The 26,190-nt window shown below is 36.9% G+C and overlaps 1 protein-coding gene across 2 annotated transcripts in view; it reads right to left on the reverse strand.

The window, feature by feature from the left end:
• Positions 1-26,190, reverse strand: part of UNC13C (unc-13 homolog C) — a 188,418-nt gene that overhangs the window by 23,283 nt on the left and 138,945 nt on the right. For both annotated transcript variants that reach the window (XM_050903121.1, XM_050903120.1), the window contains 9 exons: positions 23,637-23,763; positions 22,559-22,655; positions 21,963-22,106; positions 20,877-20,954; positions 17,863-17,940; positions 9,925-10,013; positions 7,520-7,669; positions 4,240-4,363; positions 736-792 (listed from right to left, as the gene is read on the reverse strand). In XM_050903121.1, coding sequence (XP_050759078.1) covers positions 736-792; positions 4,240-4,363; positions 7,520-7,669; positions 9,925-10,013; positions 17,863-17,940; positions 20,877-20,954; positions 21,963-22,106; positions 22,559-22,655; positions 23,637-23,763 — 944 coding nt within the window. The remainder of the gene's footprint in view (positions 1-735; positions 793-4,239; positions 4,364-7,519; positions 7,670-9,924; positions 10,014-17,862; positions 17,941-20,876; positions 20,955-21,962; positions 22,107-22,558; positions 22,656-23,636; positions 23,764-26,190) is intronic.

Raw genomic sequence — 26,190 nt, forward strand, 5'->3', positions numbered from 1 at the left:
AAAGGGTTTCCTATTAGAACATAAGTGAAACAGAGTCATAAAGTGACTATACTCCTCTGAAATCTTTGTCTAAAATAAGCATCCTGTGATTTACTTAGGCAACATTTAAACTCCTCTAGCAAACTGAGCAATTATTCATAGAAGCACGAATTACCACATTCCTGCCCACATCTGAAATCCTAATGGCAAAATTGATTGGCAAACAACTGACATCAGTATCAAACGTCTAAGCTCTCCATCAAGTATATTATAGACTTCAGTAATGTAGTGCCGATGAGTTTATTGTAGAGGTACATGCTGTGTTTCAATACATACCATAAATAATACGCAGAAGAAAGTTGCTAGTATTCCCACCTTAGAGTTTTTCCAGAACCGGTTCCAGAAGGGAACACAAAGATCTCCTTTTTTTTTTTTTTTTTTTTTTTTTTTTTTTTTTTTTTTTTTTTTTTGTGAAATTTAATGCTTAGAAAGCCTAGTTGTGCAATATGGGAATGATACCTTCTTGACCCATCCAGTGATCGCTTTACCATATAAGCGTGCAGTCTTTTGTTCTAAATTTGGTTTTGATGAGACTGTAAAATCATTACTCACCTATGAATAGTTACCGCCATATTCAATCGTATTACAGTAAATAAGCACAAGAATGAGGCATGAGGCTTGGCCTCACAGTCACTAATATTTCATCTATTTTTTTCATTAGAGCAAGCCATTCACAGCTTCATTTGGCTACATTACCTTGAGTTTTGACAGTTGTCCAAGATCTTTGGCTGCACTGAATATCATCTGGGGCCCCTGTAATCACATTGAAAATTCAGGAAACAAACTCACTACAGCATGTTTGCGTTTTGTGTCAACGTGATCTTATTTTCTGCTAGGACATTAGCCAAAGTCACTGTTTTGCAACGCTAAATAAAGATTTCAATTACACTTGAGACATATTTTCATTCAGTTGATAAGGCCAAGTAGTTGAATACCTGCAGCATGATTCCCTCCAGTGTCCCATACTTGATACAAATATTGCATATTCTGTCGATAGTGGTTTCATGTGCTCCTGTCTGCTATCTCATTTTGTATTTAATATTTTTAAGCTGAGGCTGGGATTGTTTTTATACAGTGTGTCAATCAGATATTTGTCCATAATCATAGCTCTCAGGTGCTATGCTAATATAAATAATCATAATGGGAAGTGAGCAGCCCTGAGGAACCTGCAAAAGCTCAGCTGAGTAACACACAGCATAATGGCGTATTGTTAAGCCAAAGCCATTTTTTTAAGAAAAGATACCAAAGTGTTATGAAGTTAAACCAGTATTTTACAATAGCGAAATCCTGGCATGATACCAAAGGCCAATGCCTACATTTTTGTCTTAGACAAACAGAATCCTACTATAATTGCACGCTCACACTGTTTTATCACAATTACTCCAAGAAATATAATTAATAGTGCAGTTACTTGGCAGTTCAGCAAGACACAGTTCTAAATATCTGGATTTCAGGGGAAAAAAAAAAAGTCAGTCCAACTTACATACCACAATACAGAACAATTTTTCATTAGTCTTTCTGTTCCAAAAGGTTTCAGTTTCCAGAAATAATTTTGCTTCTGTGTGGTTCAATTGCAAAAGATGTAATATAGAACTGCAGGTTAAATTTTCATTATTTATTAGTAGTGAGAATGGTAAGATAAATATGAAAATTAAAAAATAAACTCTGCTTCCGAATGTGTGTGCCTCTCACCCTCAGAGAGAAAGTAATATTCAAGGCTCCAAAAGGGCAACATCTCTCTTACAGTATCCTACATTTCATTGATTTTGTTTAATTATGTGTTCAATGGTAAACAGAAGTAGCAAAATAAATGCAACTAGCTATACACCTTTCACCATGCCTGCCAACTGGGACACTTTATATAGAGGCTACCACTAGTAAAACCCAACAGCTGGTGAAGTGTAGCATACACACGTGATACTGCAAGCACTCTGAAAACCTAAACCAGTAATCTTTGTACCTATTTTTCATGTTCCTTAGTCATTACAGACTATATATTGAAGATATTGTACCTTCTACTATACAAATGTTGAGCAAAATTTTGAAAAAAAATATGCTGCAGACCATTTTCTAGTCAGAGGCTCATGTTTCTTAAGTGTGTGTGGAGAAGCAAGGGTCATTTCAGTTTTATGAAGAACGGGGGCAAAGCACTTGTGGAAGTCCCAGCTGTCACCATTTAAACTTATCTTAGTCTTGAATGATAGGCGCAATCTCTGCCTTTAATCAGTAACTGGCTGATAAACAGAAGCCTTCTTACCTTTGGCCACTAACTAATCTAATGTCCATCCAGAAGACTCTTCATTCTAGGTGAGGGGGTAGGAGGGCTCCTTGCCTCTGCTTCTTCACCACCCTTTCTGTGTTCTGCCTGAAATGCGGATGTTTTGCATTCCAGATGTACACCCATAGCTTAATGAAGTATCAACTTGCTAAACTAATGACTGGAATAAGCTTTTTTGAGATGGGCTATAACATCAGTGTCACAGCTTATTGCTTGGTGTGATTTCTGAGCATCAGTAAGGACAACAGAGGTGCTTGCAGATTCAAGCAGATGAACTGAAATCTGTGTTCAGTTGGCAGTGAAAGGTTATTCTCACTATGGTTGGAAGACAAATCTTTTTACTATTTTTTAAATAAAGGTCTACATTCAAACGCTTGGGGGGAATTGTTTGAAAAAATGTTTTACTATCCTAACTAACTGCAACATATTGTGCTGTTGTCCAAGTGGGCTTACTAAGTCTTTGACAGGTAATTCTGTATTCTTGGCAAGCAATTAAAAAAAGCAACAGAACCCCCCCTTAACTCTGAACCATGCTGTTCTATGAATCAGAGTGTAACAACTGATCCTGCATAAAGCTAATAAATGCTCCTAATACCTGATGAGAAATGCAGTTACCCAATTCAAATGCTACTTACGTATTTGCAGATAAAATTTGCACCAAAATGTTTGAAAAGCTAATTAAAAAACTCAGAAATATAAATTTGACACAGGCACTCATTGAAAGAGAGGCTGTTTCTAATTATGCATAGTAAGCAAGAGCATTATAGTAAATATGAACAAATTCAGTGAAAGGAGTCCTGGCTATGATATTGTGATTAGCTCTAGTCTAGAATTTTTAATAGCTCAGTTTATTTCATTACTACCTTAACACCATTTATACATGTTCTATTAGATTTCCTCTTGCCTCCCCAGCAATATTTTAAGGTATCTTTAATATAATATGATTTAATGATATGTCTTTAACATATGGATACTGACCAATAGATTTTTAGCAGCTTAACTGACATCATAGGATGTATACAGTAAAGTTGCCCAAAGGCACACTACGGCAATGTCATGATTAGCTTGTCGTAAAGATGTTGAATTTATTCTAGACAAGATTGAAAATAAGAAGAATTAACATTTATGTTATCCCAGTCCCTCAAAAAAGCAAAAACCAATTAAAAAAAGGCACTCCAGGCCAGGCTCTTTTTATTTCATCCTTAGACAGAATCAGATTTTACCGCTGCCCTCAGCTTTGTCACCACTCAGGGTTCACGTCAGGCCATCACCCACACTGGTCTTGTGTGTAGCAGCACTACTTTCCATATTAACTTACAGTTTCTTTCCCTCTTCTTATCAGGCTGTAAATGCAGTCCTGCCCAAAGAGGACCTCCTATCAAGTTTGCTATTAAAATACCCCAAAACTTTAGAGCTAAAAGTGGCTTAAGCTTCCGACGTTAAGTGCTGCCTCAGGATGAGGAATGGCACAGCAGGCAGGACTGGAGAATGGGATGGGGCATTCCTGGCTTTCTGGGAGCTGCAAAAATGGAAGCAATTGAATTTCTGGTGCAACTGGGAAGGGCAAGGAACACTCTTGGTGTTACTGTGCATGATGAAGTCAAATCAAACTTAAAAGCCCTTATATGAAAGCACACTACAAAGTCAGTGATTCGGCTTCTTTTATACTGCATTCATAAAAACTGCTCCGAGTTGGGGCAGGCAGTATATGAAAGAGCAAGGTCTACCTCACCAGCTACAGAAGAGCAACCTAGCTACACTACTTTGAAACACTAGAGAGCAACACACTGCGTACAGTCAATATATTATTCCTTCTGGTCAAGGTACAGAAAAGAATAGTATCAGACCCCTTGGCAGACACCTGATTAAGCACATTATTACAATCCTTTATAACGTGTGTGAACTACCGCTGGGACACTTACGGTTTGGTCCGTCAGTGGTGGAAGCACAATTTGTTTTTCTATTTTGTTCAAGACTAACTTCCATAGCTCTTTTAAAACCCGTTTCAGAACTGTCTTCTCACAGATTTTCGCAGAGACACTTAAACTGGAATAAAACAAAACACAAACCAGTCTCCAAAACTAGCATTAAGACTTCAGAGGTGCTGTATCACTATATGCTCAGATTAATGGCCGCTATGGTTTAGCTTTTTGTGACCAATAAGGATTTCTCAATGGCTTAGTTATTTTGCAATATTTTCACTAAATATTTTTGGTAACAAAAAAGACTTGCAGATTAAAAAATCATGTATATCTCCACTATCCAATCTATTGTTTAATATATTACTGATATATATCTATCAAAAATGCAAAACGATGATGAGTTATGAAGTTTGATGGATGATACAGTTTAACACTCCTAAGCCCCTAAATTAAAGTTTTGGTATATAATTTGTTTATGTCTTAAAAATAAAAAACAAACATCTCCCTTGTCTTATATTTATACTGTGATGTAGAACTAGGTGTTGATAGCTAATGCAAATTCAGGGCTACCATTTGGAAGCATTTATTTCTATATACTGGCATGTCTGTGCAATCATACTACCTATTACTAACAGTAAAATTAAATTTTTGGAGGATCTATATACTTAGATTTTTTTCTTTATTTAAGAGTATATTCATAAACCATCTTGCAGGTATCATCATGAATAAGTAGCATCATGAATAAAGTGCTGCAGTTTTCAGGCACAGGAAAAAATATTTCAAAATAACATCATGCAAATGCATATGTGGGCAATTTTACAGAATTATGTCTAATCTATTAATGCAAAAAAAGATTATTGTAAGTCATTATACATACCACATCATAAATATGCCAATTCATATTTCTATCATCTCTTACTACTCTTAGTAAGCACATAAATAAAAGCATAATTAAGAAATAACTAAACCCCAAACCATATTAATAGGATATGTTTATAATCCTATTATAAATATATATTTGTAAGAAAGGTGAAATTCCCTAGCAGCGTTGTTTTGTTTTGGGGTGGTTTTTTTTTTTTTTTAATTTCACATCTTTATTTTCTGTGCATGGGTTTAGCATCTGCTAAAATTCCATTTAACATTCCTGTGGTGAGGAATATTTTCTATTTGGACAGTAATTTAAAACCCATTTTTCTTTCCATTATGTCATTATTCTTAAATCTCTAAGAAGCTATGAAGACAGCTTTGAGAAATGGCAATTTGGAATCGAACCTGACAGGCAGAAGTCAGCTTACCCAGTTTTTTAAATGATGAGCTTAGGATAGCACATGTAAGTGTGCAAACACTTTTGGCTTTTCTTCAAGACTTGTGCTAGGAGTAAACGTCTTAACTCAAAGATAATTCAAATTTAAAACCATACTGCTTGAAAGTAACACATACCCCTCTTGTAACTTAACACATAGGACTAGGTAGATTGCCAAAAATAAAAAGGCTGACATATAGATAAAGCAGCTAAAAATTTTTTCCAGGCTAGGAATCCAGGCACTGCACTTGACAGCGTTGCAAAAATAGTTAAATCTTATCAAGTACATTAAATAAGCATTTGTCCATTGCCAGCTGTCATTGAAATTCATGTAATTGCCAAAACCCTCAAAAAATGAAGCCTAGAAAAATTAAACCCCCGAAGAAAAACCAAAATCCCCTTCAATTCCCTTCCCCACCCCTTATGCCAATGACTTTCAGACTGGCTATGCGTATGTACAGTTGGGAGCTGTGATTCTAGTTGTGTTTCCAAGATAGCAAGCCCATCAGTCCCATTTTTAGAAACGATAAGAATGTGAAGTAATCCCCTAGAGACAGAGAAGTCAGTTATAAATCAATTCTTTAAATCAGCCTTTGACTTGGGTCTTACTAGTCCCAACATCAGAAGCCCAGAGAAGTATTCTGCACCTCCAGTCGCTAACTTCAAAAGAGAGTCTTGCTGATCATAGATGCACAGCAGCTTGTCAAAAGCATAAAACCAAACCTTCATGGGGATCCATGACTCTGAAGAAGTTTCATTTGGGACTGCAGGCCACCACCAGTAACACCAGATAATCATACAGTGACGTGTGGAGTAATGCGGTTTGTACAACTTTACAACGCAGAAGACAAAGAAAGGCTCCTTGGCACTGCCCAGAGTATGTTCTGGTTAATGGGAAAAGAATCTGTGGGGATTGGTCAGGGCTGAAAATGTTTGTCCAGGATTGAGAAAGAGGGCAGAGCTGGGAGGAAACAGACTCCAGAGGATGCCGGGAAAACGGAACCTATTCTGCTGCCTCTTAAACTCTCCAGACAGGGGCTCTGCAAGACAGGCATAGCAGGCATCCTGCAAACAAAGGCTCTGCATCAAACATAATGGCTTCTGGAAGCCACAGGCTCCAGCCTTAACCTCAGTCCTGCCCAGCCACTTCTTCCTGGTTATGCTTCTTGTTCTGCTTCAAGCAAGACTCTCCCTCAGCACACCTTTTCCACCTTCACTTTGAAAATGTCTGGCTAGGAGAAATATGCATAAGGAACCAAAAGGGTATGTACCGCATGTATGTGTGACGGGAGACCTGAAGGGCAGGATCAGTGTCATGCTGCTTGTTCTCAGTCACTTCCAGCAAAAGGCCACTAGTGTTTCACAAGTACCAGTAATGACATGACCAAGGACAGTGAGGTGCTTATAGATGTACCTGTGCTGCACATGGCCTTTCAGAACAGCTGATCCTGTCACTGCTGGTTGACGAGAAGATAAGATACCCTTACTTTCAGGGCCCAGGGTGAGTTTGCAGGACTATTTCAAAATTGAGCTTTTTACCAACTGAAAAAAATCAATCTGCTCTGTAAATCTTTAAATGGTGACCAGGTTTTTGGGGACACAGAAGGGCATATTAATAAGCAGGGGGACACTGGGTGCCAGCCTAGAACAAATGCCAGACAATTTCAGTACAGGGAGTTTACTTTTGTTTTTTTGTTCAGTACAATCTTTATACCACAGCTTGTGGAGGAAAGACCGTACACTAGCTCCTTTGTAATGACTCAAAACATGACAAGAAATAGAAAGGCAAATATGTAGCTTATGTAGAAATTGCTTAGTATAAGTTAAACAGGTTAAGCATAGTATTCTGTGCACACGTGAATACTACAAATATTAAAAATAGTACGGAGTGTTTCTAGATGCTTCAAGGTAAAACCAAGTATGCCTGACTGTAGCATCCAGTTCCTAATGCCACACAAACCAGTCTGCCACACTTACGTTTTGTCCAGGAAATCCATGAGAGGCCGAAGCACAATCTCAGCATCAATGGCCGCACTGTTCTTATTGGCTGCTGCATTCCCATTTCCTCTCATTTGATTCAGTTCATTGCTCATTTGTCTTACACAGTCTTCAATAATAAATTGGAAACTACAGGATGGGGGAAAAAAAAAAAAGAGAATGAAAGAATTCTGGGATAGAAAACAACATTTATCATTTTGCATCAGGTTCTTCGACGAAATTTAAATCTTTTCTGCAATGGTGGAAAGTTCACAAACACAAGATACTGCAGGTGCTACAGACTGAAAATAACTCCTCCTAAGGATTAGAGCTCATATAACTAATTCATGTACTGTTTTGATTCCCCCCCCCCGCCCTTGTTTCTGTTCTGTCATTATGCTTTTCATGCCCTTGTAGGAGTGCCAAGTAATTATTTTCTGAAAGCAATAGATGTATCAGAATCTGTAGTTTAGGGTATGATTGACTAGCAGCTAGCAACAACTTCTCAACATTTTATTTTTGGTGTGAAAGGACAACAGGAACAGGTGACTATAAATTATTTTTCTCTTGATGGTTAATACGAACCAAGCTTTGATATTCTTCTTGAGGACAAATAGAAAACCTCTACTGATTTTGCCCTGTTTGGCTCAGTTTGACTTTTTCCTGGGTTTCAGACAGAGTCAGTGCCATCAGAAGCTTTGCTTACTTCTTTGCAACTAGGCAGAGCTGAAACATTTGGACTGTTTAAAATATTCTTTCACAAAAATACCCACTAAGAAGTAGTTAGACTCTTCCTCCTGGAAGGAATCTTTTCCACTTCAAGGTGAGTGTGAACAAATTCTTGCTCGTCAAGTTGTATCTGTTCAGCTTTTCTGAAAACTGTTCTGTTTCCTAACTGAACTGGTTGAGCAATGTGTCTGACAGTCTTCTAGTGTCATTGATGTGATACAGCCTTCAGTCAATATATTTAAACAATGCAGAACAGCAGTTAATCAGAGTTAACAGTTCAGAGGCAGAATAAGGCTCTGCATACATGGTAATTTGGTTTATGAATTGATTTATGATGAATTGAATTGGTTTAGGATTAGTTTACGAACAGAAGTGCAAAACAGAAGCCATAAATATACTAGGCCTATTAATGTGAAAAGATAAATGGCAAAGATTAACTTGAGGAAAGTGAAAGAGAATTTACTATGAGAGAAAAGAAGCATTATAATTAGGCAGTAAGCTGTTTCAGCGACATGGCTAATCATAAAAAAGAGAACGCAAATCTCCATGTGAAAACATTGGAAAAATTGGAAACTTTTCCAAGTACACTTGGATGAGTACTTACACACTTCAAAGCCCTAGATAAAATCAACATAAAGCTGCTATTGAAGCTGCTCATGTAAATCCTTGGGACCAGTCCCTCCAATAAAAGCCAAAATAATGCATTGGCTTTTCTTGATATTAGCCATCTTTCTAACATTGTTACCCTCACAAATCCCAGCAATAAACTGACCCATGAGGAATGTTCTAGCTATCTGAAGCCTATCCTAGATTGAGCTATTCCTGGGTTTTCTTTTGCAGAAACCTAGTTGGCTCATTCAGAAAGAAGCCCTGGAAAGAAATAATATTCATGCACTGTCAATGATCAGAGAACCAGGGCCTGGGAGCAAAAATAAAGCAAGACAATATGACAAACCAAGCACACTCATAAAAAGTGAACTCTGTCCACCCAGATGGTTCATCAATGGATTAAATAAGCAACTACAGACTTTGCTTAATGAATACCACTACAGCACTAATCCCTCTTTCTTAGATTCCTTTCTAATTTGAAGCAAAAATAACTTGCAGCTTCTTATAGCACAGGCACTGCTGGCAGAGCACCATACTCATTCAAGACTGCAGTGTGCACTCTGATTAATGAAAGATTTTGAAAGTAAGGCTCAACAGACAATTTTTGCAGAGCCACAGGCAAGCAAATGACTCAAGAAGGCCATTCACAGTGACCATTTGAAGTAGGCTAAACATAGGCAGTCATCCCTGGTTGAAGCAGGCCACTTGGAAAAAGCTGCCAGTCTTGGGAAGTAACATAAACATGGTCAGAGAGAAAAGTTTAACATAGCATCAAGCAAGAACAAACCAGCAATTTTTGTTTTCCAAAAAGCAGAACAAAAGTCATCAGCCTCACCTCTGTAACACGTTCATGCCCACAGATCATTTTCAGTTTTCTTTACAGTGAGGTTACTGCTACATGTTTCAGAGTCTAAACACGTACACACACACACAAATGCACACCACTCCATCAGGGCACAAGCAAGCTGTATCTCAGGACATCCAAGCAACCACCCAGATTTAATCAACGAGGTAGTTTTTTGAACAGGAATATTTCTCTAAGGTTTGCAGTAAAATAGGTTTGTTACCTTGTAGCATATGTTACGCTGAGATCATCCAATACATTGCTAAGTTTCACCTGAAGTTCTTTCAGAACAACACTAGCTTCAGGATCCAACTGCAAAGAGATAAGTAATGTTATATTTTACTTATACATTATGTTTTTGGCTTTTCCATTACAATTAATGAATTAGGAATTATATGCAATGATACCCTGCACTATGGAAAACCAAATGTGGAAACACCTGTTACAACATAGGATTGCTTTAGTAGGCCTAAAAATCCAATTACCATTTGAAGGAAAATATTTGATCGTAATAATGAAGAATTATATTGTTAGAAATCAAAACTGTGCCGTTAAACAACGGCTTTCTACGGGATGGTGCAAATTGTGTTGGCAGTCACAAGAATAGAACTACCATTACCAGGCAAACGGTATTCACAAGGCATACCAAGAGAAGGATGCATGAGAAGTTAGCTTTTGTGTTAATAATACTGCAGATGTCTTTATCTTTTAATTATTTTCATACATTCCACCACTGTTGGTAACTTTTTTGTGATGTGTGTGGAAGATGTTTCCATATTCCCATTAATGCAGTGTAAAAGTAGAACAACCTGCACTAGAAAAGATGGCTTGAAGTGTATCCATGCTGCTTCTACTGATATAGTATGAGGGAAGGGAATCTACTGAATTTCAGTACTTTTGTTTCTAAAAGTCATTAAGACATACATAATTCAAGCACAGAGCAATACATTCTGATGCACAGGGAGAACAGCTCCTGTACCTCTGATACAGGTTTTCTAAGCATAGGAAAAAAGAGAATGCAGGGGAGAAATACAGTTTTACATTTACAGGGATGGGGATCCATGCATAGATATTTAATCAAAAAGGTACTCTTGATATTGATCAGCAGCTTGTTTGTTTGCTATGCATTCTTTTTCAAAAAAAAAAAAAAAAAGACTTTTTGTCTCCTTAAATTTTGTCTCTTTAAATGAAAAATAGTTACAGTCCATTGTGGGATATGATTGATGATCAACAGCTGAATGTGAATTAATAGCTGATGTTCTAGGTCTTTCAGCTATCTGCATCACAATGTTAAGGAATGATTTTCAATGATAATCCTCAAATTCTGGGTTCTGTTCTGCAGTAAGGTCAGATACAAGTCTTCTGACAATTTCAAAGGAAATTGCGCATTTAGAATACATAATCGTCTCTATTTGCGTTTTTGTATCTTTCAACTGCATGAGTAGTGTTTAGTGCTTATTCTTTATCTGATGCTTCAGAGTACTATGGTGCAGTAGGTCAGCGCTTTTAGAGACTGGGGATACTTTAGAGACAAGGGAAAGCTGCATCACAGCACATTGGATAACTTACATGAGATTACACAGGAATTCTACGGCAAAGTAAAGAGAAAACAAACTCTGAAACACCCCCAAAGATCTACTGTGTTCTAACCTTAGACCATCCTTTCTCTCCTTAGAGGTTATGTGTGTTTTAAAAGCACAGAAAATCCAAGGTTTTCAAAATTTTGACAAAAATCTGAAATAGGTGACAAGGGGGATTGCCACACATCCTTTAGAAGATACTCAGTGATGTGTAGCACTTTTCCAGTCTGAGAAGCTCATATTTTAACACTGTGACTGCTTACTGATTTAGTTTTTAATTATTTTGCATTGAGAGAAGTTCTCTTGCTTCTCCACTTCATGTCTTAGTAGTTTCCCTGGCAGATACACTCTGACAGTTCATACACTTAAAGTGATTGTTTTCCTTCATATGAAAAGCAGGGATAAAAAAGCTAATTTTACTGAATTGTGTATATTAGCTAACAAAGCTAGAGTTTACTAACAAAGGCAAAGATTTTTCCAGGAAATGCATTTCACTAGGGAATTATACTGCCTCCTTTGGTGGGATACATACAGAACACAAATTAAGACCACTAGAATATTAACATTTAACAAATACTGAACACACAAGCATTCACACTGAACATGGTACACATCAGAGAAAGCACAAAATACCAGGCAGGCAGAAGACTCAAAATTTCTTACCAGATCATGCACAAGCTAGAGAATCATCTTGTTACTGGGACTACAAAGGCCAATGTCCTTACTTTCTATCAGAGGTTGTTGTGATAACCAGAAAACACAATATATTTGCTAAATTCACCTGGAATTGGACTTAGTCTGGCCACAACTGGATTAAATACTAATATCAGATTGTGGACATAACACACATTATAGAAAGGTGCATGCAAGTGCTAGACGTTTTAGAGGGCTTTGTGCTCACAAATTGCATGAACAAGTTTGTGTGTGCACAGCTGGAGGCATCTGGCAGGACATCCAGCCTTGTGTATGCACATGCTCATGCTTATTAATGCAGTGTCATAGGGAGGAGTGGAATATAAAGAGGTATGCGGGCTGACCATCCGGGTGCTAGACACCTGGTAATGTTGGGATGACTAAGAATATGTTAGCAAGATATTTAAATGCTATTCTTATTTTTGTTTAACTACTGGAAAATATGGTAATTTGAGTGTCTCACCAGGACTAAAATGTGCACTTTTCATTTATTTTACCATGTGCCCTCTATGTGCTAGTGAGTTCCCAGGGCAGATCAGAGGGTCCTCAGGCATCAGCCCTTGACTGACATCATTCAAATATACCACAGACATGACCTGCTTTTTTTTCTGATATGGTATAGCTAGGATGGGAACTATTATGATGGTTCTATACTATGAAATTCTGGGGGGACTTCACAACTGGTAAAGACGGTTTTAGGATGGCCTTGTGCAGTGGAGATAAGGTAAGTCAGTTTTTGGTACCTCTGCACATCACACACACAAACTATTGTGGATTATCTTCTGTATATCTTACCTTTCATGTATAAATTAATTAATTTTTTAGTATGAAAGATATGTTCAGCTATGATGTCTTATGTAAAAAACAAAATATTTGGGGGGAAAAAAAAGATTTCAGTGGAAGCAGGAAGGGTTACTGTCTCCCTCAAACATTCTAAAAGGCTGTAGTTCACAACATGACTACACTGTGCAAAAACATCACAGTTTTGCAACAAGAAGCTCAGAAAGCAATTTTATTTGTGCTTTCGAAGGATCTATTATTTCAGCAATGGTTTGAACAACTCCTGCTAACACTTTTTATACCAGGTTTGCTTATTCTCAGGAAAGCATTGTGTGGGAAACGCACTATAGCACTGTGCAAATGGTTTGGCTTAATGAAGTTGACAAGCTGCAAGACTTATGCAGGTTGACATCACAACACTCACTACTTGAGACAGTAACACATAGCTCTCAAAACCACTGTGTAAAGGAGGTAAGTTTCCCAGTGAGGCAAATCAGTGATGACGAGATTAATTCTTTTATGTAAGGCTTTCCAGTGACCAAGAGAAGTTCTCAACATTCTTGATTTGGCTGAGATTACTAGCAAGGAGGTAACAATAAAAACAACCGTCTCTGTTTCATGAGCCAATCTGTTTCTGGATAGTGCAGTTATTATAGGAAGGGACGTGTATAAAAACTCAGGTAAATGCAATCTGTAATTCTTCATACTAGTTGCTACTAGTAGCAGTTTAAGTAAATAGATACAAACATGCTCAGCTGCAGAAATCTCAGCCACCCAGCTGTGCTAAATGATGAATTATAGGGCTAACCTAGCCCTAATGTTACTCTACTTTGCAATCAGCCAGAAGGAAAGGATGAAAGTGAGACAAAAGCCAATGCTGATCAGCATCTGAGAGGATGTCATATAGGGATATACAGATACGAAAACGAAGTATCTACAGTATTGGGGACTTTTCTTTTTCTCCTCAAGTCTCATCTGCTCCATAGAGTTTGATGAAGAAGTTAAAAAACCCCATGCTTGAACAATTTTTCAGGAAAATAAAAGAAAAAAAGCCCTAACTTAGCAGATTATTGTTGGGGGAAAAAGAGATGAGTGTCATTAATGTGCCATATCTAATTTAAGCATCGAAAGAGAGAAAAGACCATTTATCCCTTAGCTTCTTGGGTTCCATTTACAGTTCACAGCATGTGCGAGCTAGTCTTAAAATATATTGGTAGGTTGCTCAGGTGTCAAAACCTGAAGTTTTTTAAAGAGCAAACTTATTTCAGTAGTGGAAATGTTATTAGCCTCTTAATGTGTAAATCCTACTTTTCTACCAATTCTTAATTTGCTTGGCTTTCTTAGGTTCATAAATAATAGAGTTAATTTTTACCCACAACAGAACATACTCATAAATTTGTTGGCACACTTCATAAGATCTGTTAATTATGGATTATTAAATACACAATTAGAAGTTTGACTTTTTCTGAATGCTAAACAAAAGCAGAGAATACTTTTGCTGAACAGCTGAAAAAATAAGAAATAAGAAATATTTGAACATCATTGTTTCCAAATGCTGCCTGTCTAAAACTGTGAAATTTTTTATACATACAAGCCTTGGAAAAGAGTTAAAGATCTGATGAATTTGGCTGCTTTTGACATAATGTGTTAGATTGAGCTATTCCATGCTGTAATTTAATGTGTGCTAGTACGGCCATAATCTTTTAACTGCAAATTTGGTAGTGTTTCTATAGGAAACTACAGAGATGCAAATTACTTTTGCATGAGTTAAATGGAACCTCTCTAATCTGAATTCCATTTATGTGCATTTTCACAGGTCTAATTGCTTATGGTTTCCTAATGGGACCACCTGGTTACTTCGGTTCAGAAAACAGTTGTACGTATTTTACGTACATCTAGGGAAGATACAGGTATTTATCAGATCCGTCACTTCAGTGGTTCTTTTTGTCTCTGATAGACATCATCTTTCCTCCACCCCCCAACCCGACTATCTAGGTATAGTGAATTCCATTTTGAGATGTTTGGCTGCCACTGCTCTAAATACTTAGGCCTCTGACTTTACAGATTTAAGGATGGACACTTCAGAACTATTCTGCTTAAGTCTGGGCCTCTGTCATCGCGTCAAAGTCTTTAGGACCACATGTAGATTCCTGTAGAAATTCCTAAGTGTTACATATAAATTTGGAACTGAACTTACCGGAGTGGAAATATGATTTACCTACAGTCAGTGTAGTACTGTTCTACATAAACAACCTGCTTTTGCTTTCCTCCTTTTTTTTGGTCCTAATTGCTGTAACTCATTTCTGCCATGTTCTGCCATCTGGTGAAAAGCAACACAAGCATTAACTTTTTTCCTTTCCCTTTTATCAGCTTCCAACTTGTCAGACTTGAAAAAATGATTTAGTGCAAATGTATGCACTCCTTTTGGATGAAACAAACAGGAGCTAAACCAAAATTCTACATCATGATGATCTGTTCCCATGATTTTGGACTTGATTTTTAAAAAAAAGACAGTGGGTTGGACCCCACTTTACTACTCTTACTTTATTATGGCAGACTGATCTCATTCTACATGATTTTTTAAGTACCCTTCCTGCTTGGCTACAGCAGAAGAGCAGAGTTAATAAAGAAACTCATATTGTTCAGACTATTTGATTGTAATGGCAGGGAGCTGAGAGCCCAGTTTTTTCTCTATGATAGTGCTCCCTGCCCTGCAATGTGCAATAGGTCTACCCTGAACATAGGGACTGCTGCCTGATTGTGGTATTTTGACTGCACAGTTTGAAAGACATACTGCTCACAATGTGACACTGAGGAGATTAACAGCATTTAATTTTCCTTAGAATTAGTTTTGCTTCAACTGAAATAGGTCTCATTATTCCGCTGAAAATCATCTGACTTTTTATGCTCTCCACAAGGAAAATATTAAACTATTTTCTTCCTGCAAGAAACTGCTTACAGTTTTTATTGCTGGCTTTGTTTCTTATAAGTACCAGTTCAAAAAGGCAAATTGGCCATTAGCGCTTATGCTCTTGGAATAGCTAGGGGAATAAGTATTCCAATTTGAGGACAAACATTTTAGGGGCGCTTTGATATGGGTGACAAAAAATTCAACACGAATGTACTTTTCTTCAAGAAATTACCCTAACGAGAAACAAACAAAACTTTGAATGTATTTTTTAGATCTTTTTTCTTAGACCATGAATCAAAGATGCATTTAAGGTACCTAACAAAGGGATTTTAGAAAAATATCTCTGAATTCTCTCCAAGGGTTGCATGTTGCACCACATTTGTAGGAAATGCTGCTTTGATACTGTAACACCCTTAATAATTCATCCTCATTAACATCAAAAGAGAAAGCAAAAAGGACGAGAAGTGATGAGAGATTTTGAAAGAAAACTGCTATGAAAACCCCTAATTATTCTTTTACTGTATTTTTTATTATGTAAGCTATTGGGAGCAAAAGGAAAACTAATGTTTTCTTGAGGAAAATGGAACATTTTGGAGATTCAAGAAAATATTCTGATTTGAAAATAATTTGATAGATATAAAGTGCTACTCAGCTTTCCTCTGCCCTTGTCTTCATCGGGATTTATGGACACGTAGCTGTTTTTATGATTCATGACATTCAACATGTAGGATTGGATCCAAGACCTTAATACAAAAGTACTTTGCACAGAACATAAGAGCATGGAAGACAAGATTATTTGTAATGTTCAGAGAGTGAAAGGGATTAATAGGAACCACAGAAAACAGCTATGTCTGGACGATAAATACATATTATCGAAGTTTGATATGAAAGTTTCAATGATGACAAGGCTGCAGAAGTTTACTTCATGTTCTCTGGAGCAGGAAGTATTTTTGCCATGGCAGCTTCAAGAAGGTATTACTAGCTCAACAGAACCTCCTCACCATGGAGTTAATCTGTAGGTTCATTTGGAAGGTGCTATTCATTGCATGACACAGGACTATCTTACCTCTGCAGCATCCCACCGTGGACGTGGAAATATGAAATAATGTATTTTCCAATTCTCTCTATAATGTGGTCACATTACATCAAAGTTTTGTGAAACTATCAAACTACAGTCTCAACAAGAAAAAGCTGATGTATGTGTAACTTCTTTATTAAAGCCAGCTACTGATAATAAGGATAGTATATTCATGGTCTAAACATCGCTTTTTAACAAGAAGACAGGATTCTATAGCTTGAAAAGTTGTTAATTTCTTCATTAGTTTTCAAAACAGTCAAAGACTACAATCAGCAAAGTATTGAAGCACATGTTTATGTCCTTTTACTGTTGACAGGACTTCAGGCACTTTTAAGTCTTCTGAAATATAAAAGGAGATAAAGCTAAACATGTTGCAGACTGTTGAGTAACAGCTTTTGGTGAAATGGTGCCAAATCTTGAATAGAAGCAGGCCCTCAGATACTGAAAAGTGCACTTAAAAAGTGTTTTATAGATATTTTAGAGACTCTGGAAGACTTTACACTATCTGCCTAGTAAAACTTTTCAATTTAGAGTGTCAACTGAATGCCCAAGCATAGCTCTTTTTGATTTTCGATCATAGGGAATTACACAAATGCATCAATGGAAATTAGTAGGAAATGTGACTTTTTAGCCTTCGAAAATATGGTCAGGAATAATAAAAGATGCTTACTATCACAAACCTCATAAGAGAATCTCTCTCCTTCTTTCTTCTGCTCAGTGGATTGCAAGTCAAAGGCATTAGACAAAGACATGACACATTACAGACAAAGCACAAAGCACATATTCTACAAATTTTTCAGATACAGGCAAAACGTACCAATACATAAAAAAGCAAAGTATAGTCCAAAACAAACATTAAAATAAAGGTGGCACTACAGATTACAACACAAAACACCCAGTGCTGGTTGAACTTTACAGATCATTAGCATGTTTCTGTGAAATAGTGTTAGGTCTTTCTAGTATTGTCAGGACATTAAATAGTTCTTGTAGACTTTTTTTTTTTTAAAAAACATTTTGATTTTCTTTGCAAGCAGAAGTGAAGGCTGTGACTACGTTGAAAACATGGTGCTAATGATCTCTAAGGAACTTTGAATGAACCAGGAAACAAATATGACTCACCTCCTTTCCTCCCATGGACTCAAACATTTTCTCAAGCTGAACTCTTAATTGTTGAATGTTGTTCATCAAGATACAGGGCTACAAAGAGAACACCAAATGTGAGAATGTGCGTGTTATGTTCCTTTTATGTATGAATATGTGTATTCACAGCCTCTGGGCTGAAGACCAGTTCTTCAGCAGCCCTACATTCATGCAACTGTGTTTTTTAGAGGAGGATCTCAGGTTCCCGACAACTGCTGCCTTCCCTTCGTTCTTTAATTCACACTCCTCTTTGCCCAGTCAGCAAACCCACTCAGCCAGTGACCGCCCATTATGCCCTTAAGACACTGTTGCCCCACAGGAAACTGAATACCTTCTCCCAACCAGCTGGGCAGTTTTCAGATCCCAGTATTTCACGTCCTGAACCTTATATCCCATGTAGTTGCTAGTAATACTTAATACAATTACATCTCATGGATTAATGCAAGTAGCACACTATCATCTCTTGGCGAGTAGACAAAGTATTAACTTGAAAAAGAATGCCAAAATCTAACTTTAATTGTAAAAAGTATTTGTTTTAATCTCTTCTATCAACTCTAATGCAGATGGACTTCTAATATAGTTGAGATCACCAGACCAAATGGTCTTTTATTAAGCTAAAAGTATGTATTTAAAAAAAGCAGCTTCTGTTAAAAATAAATTGTGTCCCCCAAAAGCATTTGATATAACACTTTATACCATAATGAGATTAATTTCATCTAAGGCCTTAGTAAAGATTGGCATACCAGAGCGACTTCAGAAATCAATCACTCCAACAATTAAAAAAATCCCATTGGACAGGCCAAAAGACTACACAAACAGTTTGACTTGATGACTCAACACTATATACGGAAACTCATTTCTTCTAGAAAGCAGTAAGCTTTATTTAATATTAGCATTAAATTGAAAGAAATGGGAAAAAAAGCTACAAATGTTATTCCTTTTTTACATTAAATTTTGAGAATAGTTATGGCTCATATTGGGTCAAATACAGAGACAGATTATTTTAGATGAAACTTGGTTTGGACTGATGAACATTAAAGTAGAAGACGTGTAATGCATTCACTCTTCCATACTGGGGAGAAAGAGTGTTGTGTTCTTTTGAGCTCTGTATTTGCCCTGGAGGGGAGTGAGGTAAGGAATATGTAGAAGGTGTATCCGTAAAGTTAAAAATGCATGAAGATTTACATCCTGCTAGATTATGGCGAAAAAAACTGGCAATATAGTGCGCTGGTCTGTCATATGTCAACTGGTATCCAGTGACAGGACATGTGGGAATGGTTCAAAGTTGCATCAGGGGAGGTTCAGGCTTGACATTAGGAAGCATTTCTTTAGCAAGAGAGCTGGTCAAACACTGGAACAGGCTTCCTAGAGAGGTGGTTGATGCCCCAAGCCTGTCAGTGTTTAAGAGGCATTTGGACAATGTCCTTAACAATGTGCTTTAACTTCTGGTCAGCCCTGAACTGGTCAGGCAGGCGGACTAGATGATTGTTGTAGGTCCCTTCCAACTGAACTAGTCTATTCTATTCTATAACTGGCATATTTCCTAGTGTTTCTACAGCTATAAGACTGATTCTTCTTACACAATGATTGCCAAACTTGGCCTGGTGCTTTTACTCTTTTCAGATGCTGAAAAGTTTTAGTACTGCCAGAAGAAAGATGTGTGGATATCTACTAAAGTGAGTCTTTTCAATGTGTTTACTGTAAAGGGCTTCAAGGTTGAAAATATCTAAAGTGGGAAGTTAAATCTGAGACATGACATATCTATATACATAAAAGTCACTCCTCTGTAGAAACTTGTATATAAAACTTCTACTTAGTAATAAAGTTTTGAGTCTGGTATTTTTATTCATTAATTCTATTTTAGACAAAATTGTGTAAAAGGAGCAGAATGGTCTCCTAGCAAATATATCTGTGGCCTGAAAAATTAGTAAGTTTAGTCTTTTGTAATGTTGCTCATAAGAAGAACCACCAATAACTGATATTTAGCTGCAGTAGATGTCTTTCTGAATTCTATTATTTGGTACCTGTTGGTGACCTCTAGATTATGACACTGTCTCACACTACAGAGAGCACTGGCAAGAATGAGCGCGTCCTCAAGCCATGCACAGGGATGCGACAAATATAGCTGAGATCTGTGTATGAGCTATATAAGGGCCGTACTTTTAAAGCTGAATAGTATGAGTATGGTGCTGCAGTTATTTTTCTAATCGTGGATTGATATATCTGTACGACATACTACTAAATATAGCAGACGTAGTGCTAAATGTTGCCTGCCTCGGGAGTACTAGCTTTGATTGAATATCAATGATACTGAAAAGTCAGTTTACAAGAACAATATTCCTTGGTCATGTTAAGCTGTTGATAATGTCGATTTGCTTAACCACATCTTTAGTGTCCGTATCTCATTTATTTCTGAGTCCACGGCAATCTGGTCCTTCATTAGGGAGTCCCTTGTAAGGAGTGAGGCAACAAAATAGCACATGATTTTCTTCTCACTGCTGCATGGATAAACCACAAAGAGCGAGTGGTAGTAGCAGAAAAGTCTGCACACACTCGCTGCACAGGGAACAATGATCTTATAAACTCTCTAATGAATAAATTGATAAAGAGAAGCAAGCCAATGCAAAATGAAATCTCAAACAAAAATATTTTCTTCTGTTTGGAAAAAAAGCTGAAGATACATTCACCATATTCACCATTGTATAAGGCTGTTATCCAGGGAGTGTTTCTGGCCATCTTGTAAATTTTTTTCTACTTTAATACTGAAATTATTACCCAGGTTTCTTAACTAATTCCACCTACTCCAGCTTTTACACATCAATGTAAGCAGCTATGAAAATATGCTGACCTTATTAAAAAATAAAGCAAAACAAAAATCCCTTCCTCCATTCATGCTTTTTCTCATATACAAAAGTGATTACGTTTTCAAAAAGTACACTAAGTCATTTAAAGGTAATTTCTGAGGCAGAAACAAAGCACAGCTTTTTACTCACCACATTTTCTTTATCACAATATGAGCTGAAGTAATTTGAAATAATTATAGCATATTGAAGAAGCACTTTGTTGATAGTCTAGGGGAGGAGAAGAATCTTTTAAGTGGTAAATTTCATCATGTAAAACAAAAATAATAAAAAAAACCACAAAAAAGGAGGTTTATATAAATTACAGATTTTTACAGGTGCTTACACATCTAGTATATAGTATTTTTTTAGATATAATATAAACAATCCTGTGAGCACATTTTCAAATCCCTGCACAACAGATGGTGGGTTGTTCCTAATGGAATGTAATCTTCAGTAGCAGAGATAAGTTAATTTTAGTCGTACTGTTTTTGAGAAGCATCGAGAGCTCTACTCCTTGCAATGTGCTACGTACTTAATGGAACAGTAGCAAGCTCAAAAAATCCTCTAGGGTGACAATGCATAGATTAAAAATATAATGGAAAAATAAGACCAAGGGAGCACTGTTCAAAGCCTGGCAATATGAGCTTACCTTACAATAATCATGTAAATAGGAACTTTGTTTGCAAATGGAAAACTGTTGCAACGGAAGAACAGGAATAAACGTAAATGCAAACTTTTTAAAAGCCATCAGGACTCTAATGGAAATCTAAAGCTTGTGAGGAAATGCTACAATCCAAATAGAAAGCTGGCCTAACAAAGTTGAGTTTATCAAATAGCAGATGAAGAACTACCACCTCAGGGCTTCAACCAACAATACTTTATTGCCATACCTTGAATTTTTCCTTCCCTTGCACTGACTAATTAGATAATTGCATTTCACTGAATTGCTCCATTAATGGAATTGTAATCAGTGCTTAGCAAGAATAATAACTGATTGTATGACATATATAAATATGAAATCTCAGAGAGGATAGAACTTCTCAAACTGGTAAACGATTTTGGCAAAGTAGATGAAAAACAGTCTTAAGCCACAGACAGCACGTCTTTCTAAGGCTTCCAGTCAGAGGTAGAAGAGATTGATTCTAAACAACATTGGAATTACTTAGCTTTTAAGTACATGGCAACACAATGTCACTCTCTCTGAAGCTTCATTGAGATGCATTGATTTTAATTTACCTTTGCAAATCTTCTCATTAAATGAGACAGTGCTTCTGGATTAGGACACTCCAGTTTCCTAATAATCTCAAAGCTTTGATTGAGCTGTGTGAAGACATCAACCACAGAGCAAGAGAAGAGGGCATGATCTGATGTTTGCTGAAACTAGACAGAAACATTCAAATGAGTTAATACTTGTTCGGAGATCAAAACTATATTAACTGATTTTCTTACGCTTGAAATTCTTCCTAGAGTCATAAAAAGTAACAAATAAAAAATAAATTAAAAAAAAAAGGTCTCACTGATAATACTGAGAAATGTGGCTTTTCGCATTTCTATTACTTTCAAAGCTCTTAAAAATAAAAACAAAATTCCCTTTCATGACATCAGTATCACAACAGAGTTTAGTGAAACCATAGATTGAAGTCTATGGGGAATTTAGACAGATGGAATTAGAGCATGAATTTGTCCATAGAGTTATCTTCCAAGAACCGTTACTGACTGTATATCTTGTGAGGTCTAACAAGGATACTGTGGGACCAAACGTACTTCTGGTTTTGCAATACTAAATAACTGTCTTAATACTTTCTTCTTTTCATTAAAAAGTAAAGGCTCACCCCGTCTTTTTTGTCTCTTTCTAGTGCTCCATGAAGAAATTCCATTGAGACATCCTCATTTTCATCCAGCCACTGAATGACAAAAGGTTCAAACCACCTGAAAATCACAAACAATTTTGTAAGTAAAGTAAGTACATTTCATAAAGATCCTGAGAGGAGAGATACCATACCACCCAGCAGTTTGGCATCTTGTGTCTTCACACCTGTTGTAGTTGCCAAAAAGTCTATCATCCTAGAAAAATTTTTGTCACCAAAGACACTGTGGCTACCAAAAGGTCTTTCAGGCTTCAGTTTCACAATACTCTAACTGGTCTACCCTAGTGATGTGAAATTAACAGTAGCCACCAGAGAAATGTGTCCATGTTTTGCAGGGGATCATACTCTGCACTTTTTTTTAATTTTAGAATGTGTCTTTTATCAATATTGGTTCTTTGTTAACATTTATTTTTTATTTGTATGTGAAATAGCTTGGATAAAACTTGGCTTTAATAAAACATCAGCTGTGTTTTATTTTTCTTTAGTTTATTTAAAAAAATTTTAATGCAATAACAGGCCCCAAACCATCTCAGCAAATCAGCAGACTTGCAGAAGATTAAGGATAGCTCATATAGAAGGACAGGATTGAATGTATTAATTGCAGGAGGAAAGGCGAAAACGAAAACAGCAGCTGAATATTAACCCAATGCAGTAAGAATAATTTCAGTAGTATATCCCATTAGCATTGTATCTTTATCCAAATTTGGGTATGAAACAAATACAGGGGCCTATAACTAATACTGCTGCCGTTCCCACATTCATGCCTTCCTCAGGCATTTTCTTACCAAAATATTTTGTCATCTATGAAGACCTGCAGTTACAACAGTTGGATAAAGCATCCTATGAAATAGCTAATTGCATTTTTAATACCTGGACTATTTCGTTTGATAGAATGAAGAATTAAAGAGGAAGAAGTGCGAAAAGTAGAGTTGCCAGTGCTGTGCGCCTTGAGATCTTGCACACACTTGAGCACAAATATTTGACCAAAATAAACCTTGCACCAAGCCCAAACTCATGGGAGACTTCCCTATACACTACTTACAGAGAGTATTCAGGCACCGCATCCTTGAAAGCAGAGAGTTCTCGCACGTATTCATTATAAAACCATTTAACTTTGAAGTGCAGATTCATATAATCTGTGCTTTTGCATAACCGCTGCTTTTCATGTTCTGGAATAGGAGGAGTTGAAATAAAAGGATTTAATAGCATTCTAACAGTAAATAACATTCTTGTGCCTCCGTGCACTAGTGGCATAATAATACAGTACTTGCATTTTAGAGCACAATTGGTTTGATTTTTTTAGAGATAGTAGTACCCACAGTTTCAATCTTCAGGTTCTGAGTACCCTTAGGAAAAACAAAACAAAACAAAGACCAGACCACAAGTTAGGCTTTTCAACTCTCTTCACTGCAGTGAGGAAAACCCACAAATTTGCTGACTTCCTGTTCTTTAGATTCTTCTTTGGTTGTTACAAAATGGTTAAGAATCAAGTTAGAAAAGACAACTATAGCTGTGTAGTAGCCAAGTAAAGTAACAACTATAAATGCCAGTCCTATTTCAATCTGTGAAACCTGCATTAGTAAATGGGCTGCATTTATCACATATAGTTAAGAAAAAGAAAGAGGAGACAACTCCGCAGCTCTACAGCCATCTGATTTATACATGGCACAAGTAGAAAAGCTGGTTTAATAAAGTGTTTTTGAAGTTTTTCAAATGGGCTTCTCCACCTTCTCAGTGTCCTCCTGTTTGCAACATAGTGGTTATGCAGATAATCATGGATGGCAGGAGTCATGGAGCCACCTGTAACCACTTTCTGCATTTTTAAAGTCTGATTTAATTGGTTTGGAACAACTGTCCACCTTTCTTCCAGGATTATGATCCTTATTTTAGCTTATCCACTATTCCCTGCAGTCTTCCCCATCCTGCACTTCAGGCTCTGGACAGCTCCATTCTGTCCCTCCGTTAGCTAACGGGCACTTTATCCATGCTCAAATCTTTCATTTCTTTCTCCCACAGCAGGGAATCATAGATCCACAAATCTTGGGCAGAGTAATCCTTCCTTCACTTACTGCTCGCAGCTTCCTAAAATCTCCACAGATCTCATCTGTTTGAGGTGTCACGTCACTTGCACATTCTTCCTTAAGCAAAAGACTCATCTCTTTTCCCCGCTCCCTGAAAAAGTGACCTAATATAGATCCTCGGCAGGAATGATATTCTTGTGTAAATAGTATGTTTTGAGAACTTACCTCTTTCAAACCTCCTTTTTGCTCCTTACTTCTGCTTGCATCGTAACAGTATCACACAAATTTTTCATATATATTTGGATGTGAACCTGATTTTATACAACAGCGGGAGCATGCCATCCTCTGTCATACACACGCCTGAATATACCACTCGGTTCTCTGTCAGTGCATATGCACTGTGAAACACACATTGTGTGGTTTTCAGATCTGACCACGTACATTAACAGGAAATTTTTAGTTTTATTATGCCAAATCAGCACTCCAGTAATATCACTGTGCCATACAAGAAATAAGTGTTTCAGAAGCGTATTATTTTCAGTGAATTCCTAAGTTTTGTGGGAATCATCTTATGAAGTGCCCCTGTGGGCTCTTACTGCCTTCTTAGCATTGTGTTAGCATGTTCACCTTCAGTGCCCTTTCATCACACTCCAGAAAAATCAGTAAACCAGTTTCTGTCTAAATATTGCATTTGGCAGTCCCAATCACTACTTGAGAGTACTATAAATTCTCCCTAGCATAATATCATTGGTTACTAGCCTTAAACAGAGCCACAGAGAGAAAGATGTATGCCTGCTCTTGTGGTTCTTACTTTCTACAGACCTGAGGAATCTTATTTTTTTTATTCTGGTAGTTTTTCCACAATCTATTATTGTAGACAGCTAGACAACCAAACTTTTGCTCAATAAAAGGTAGTTCTTACAAGTGAGACCAGTCTTTGACTGAGAACAATTATCTTATTGCTATCAAATTCACTGCACATCTACTGCTTAAGTCATCATTAAGAAAAATCTGTCTTACATTGCATCCCAAAAGAGTGGAATGAGTAGTGTTTTTTCATTCAAGCCTTGCATGAATGGGTTTCTTAGATTATACAATGTCACTTAAGAATGTTTGCTATAGTATCACAAACCAAGCAAATGCTTATTTCAATTTTAGAAATGAGCTGCTGCCAATGATGGGCAAACTTGTCCAGGAGGGTACAACTTATACAATACCATTCACTGATATTTTCTTTTTTAAGTTAAGATCTAAATTATAACACATTAGAAATGAGCACAAAAGTCATTCATGAATAATTGAGGTTTTTTTCTCCAGGCTGTTATACTTTGGAAAGAATATTTAAAGAGAGTCTCCTAGTATATTACTTGTAGCTACATATAAGTGAAAAATGCATCCTCAATTCCTAATATTAACCTATGAGAACATCAGAAAATACTTCACGTGATCTACAAAGTCATTTTGTATCCATGCATATCACCTCTTCAGTTTATATAAACCAAAGAACAGAGAAAGCAGGTGCCCATGTGAGTCAGCCCATGACAATTTTAACTGGATGGTATTAGATAGGTTTAT

The sequence above is a fragment of the Gymnogyps californianus genome, chromosome 11 (assembly GCF_018139145.2).
Source record: "Gymnogyps californianus isolate 813 chromosome 11, ASM1813914v2, whole genome shotgun sequence".
NCBI classification, from domain to species: domain Eukaryota; kingdom Metazoa; phylum Chordata; class Aves; order Accipitriformes; family Cathartidae; genus Gymnogyps; species Gymnogyps californianus.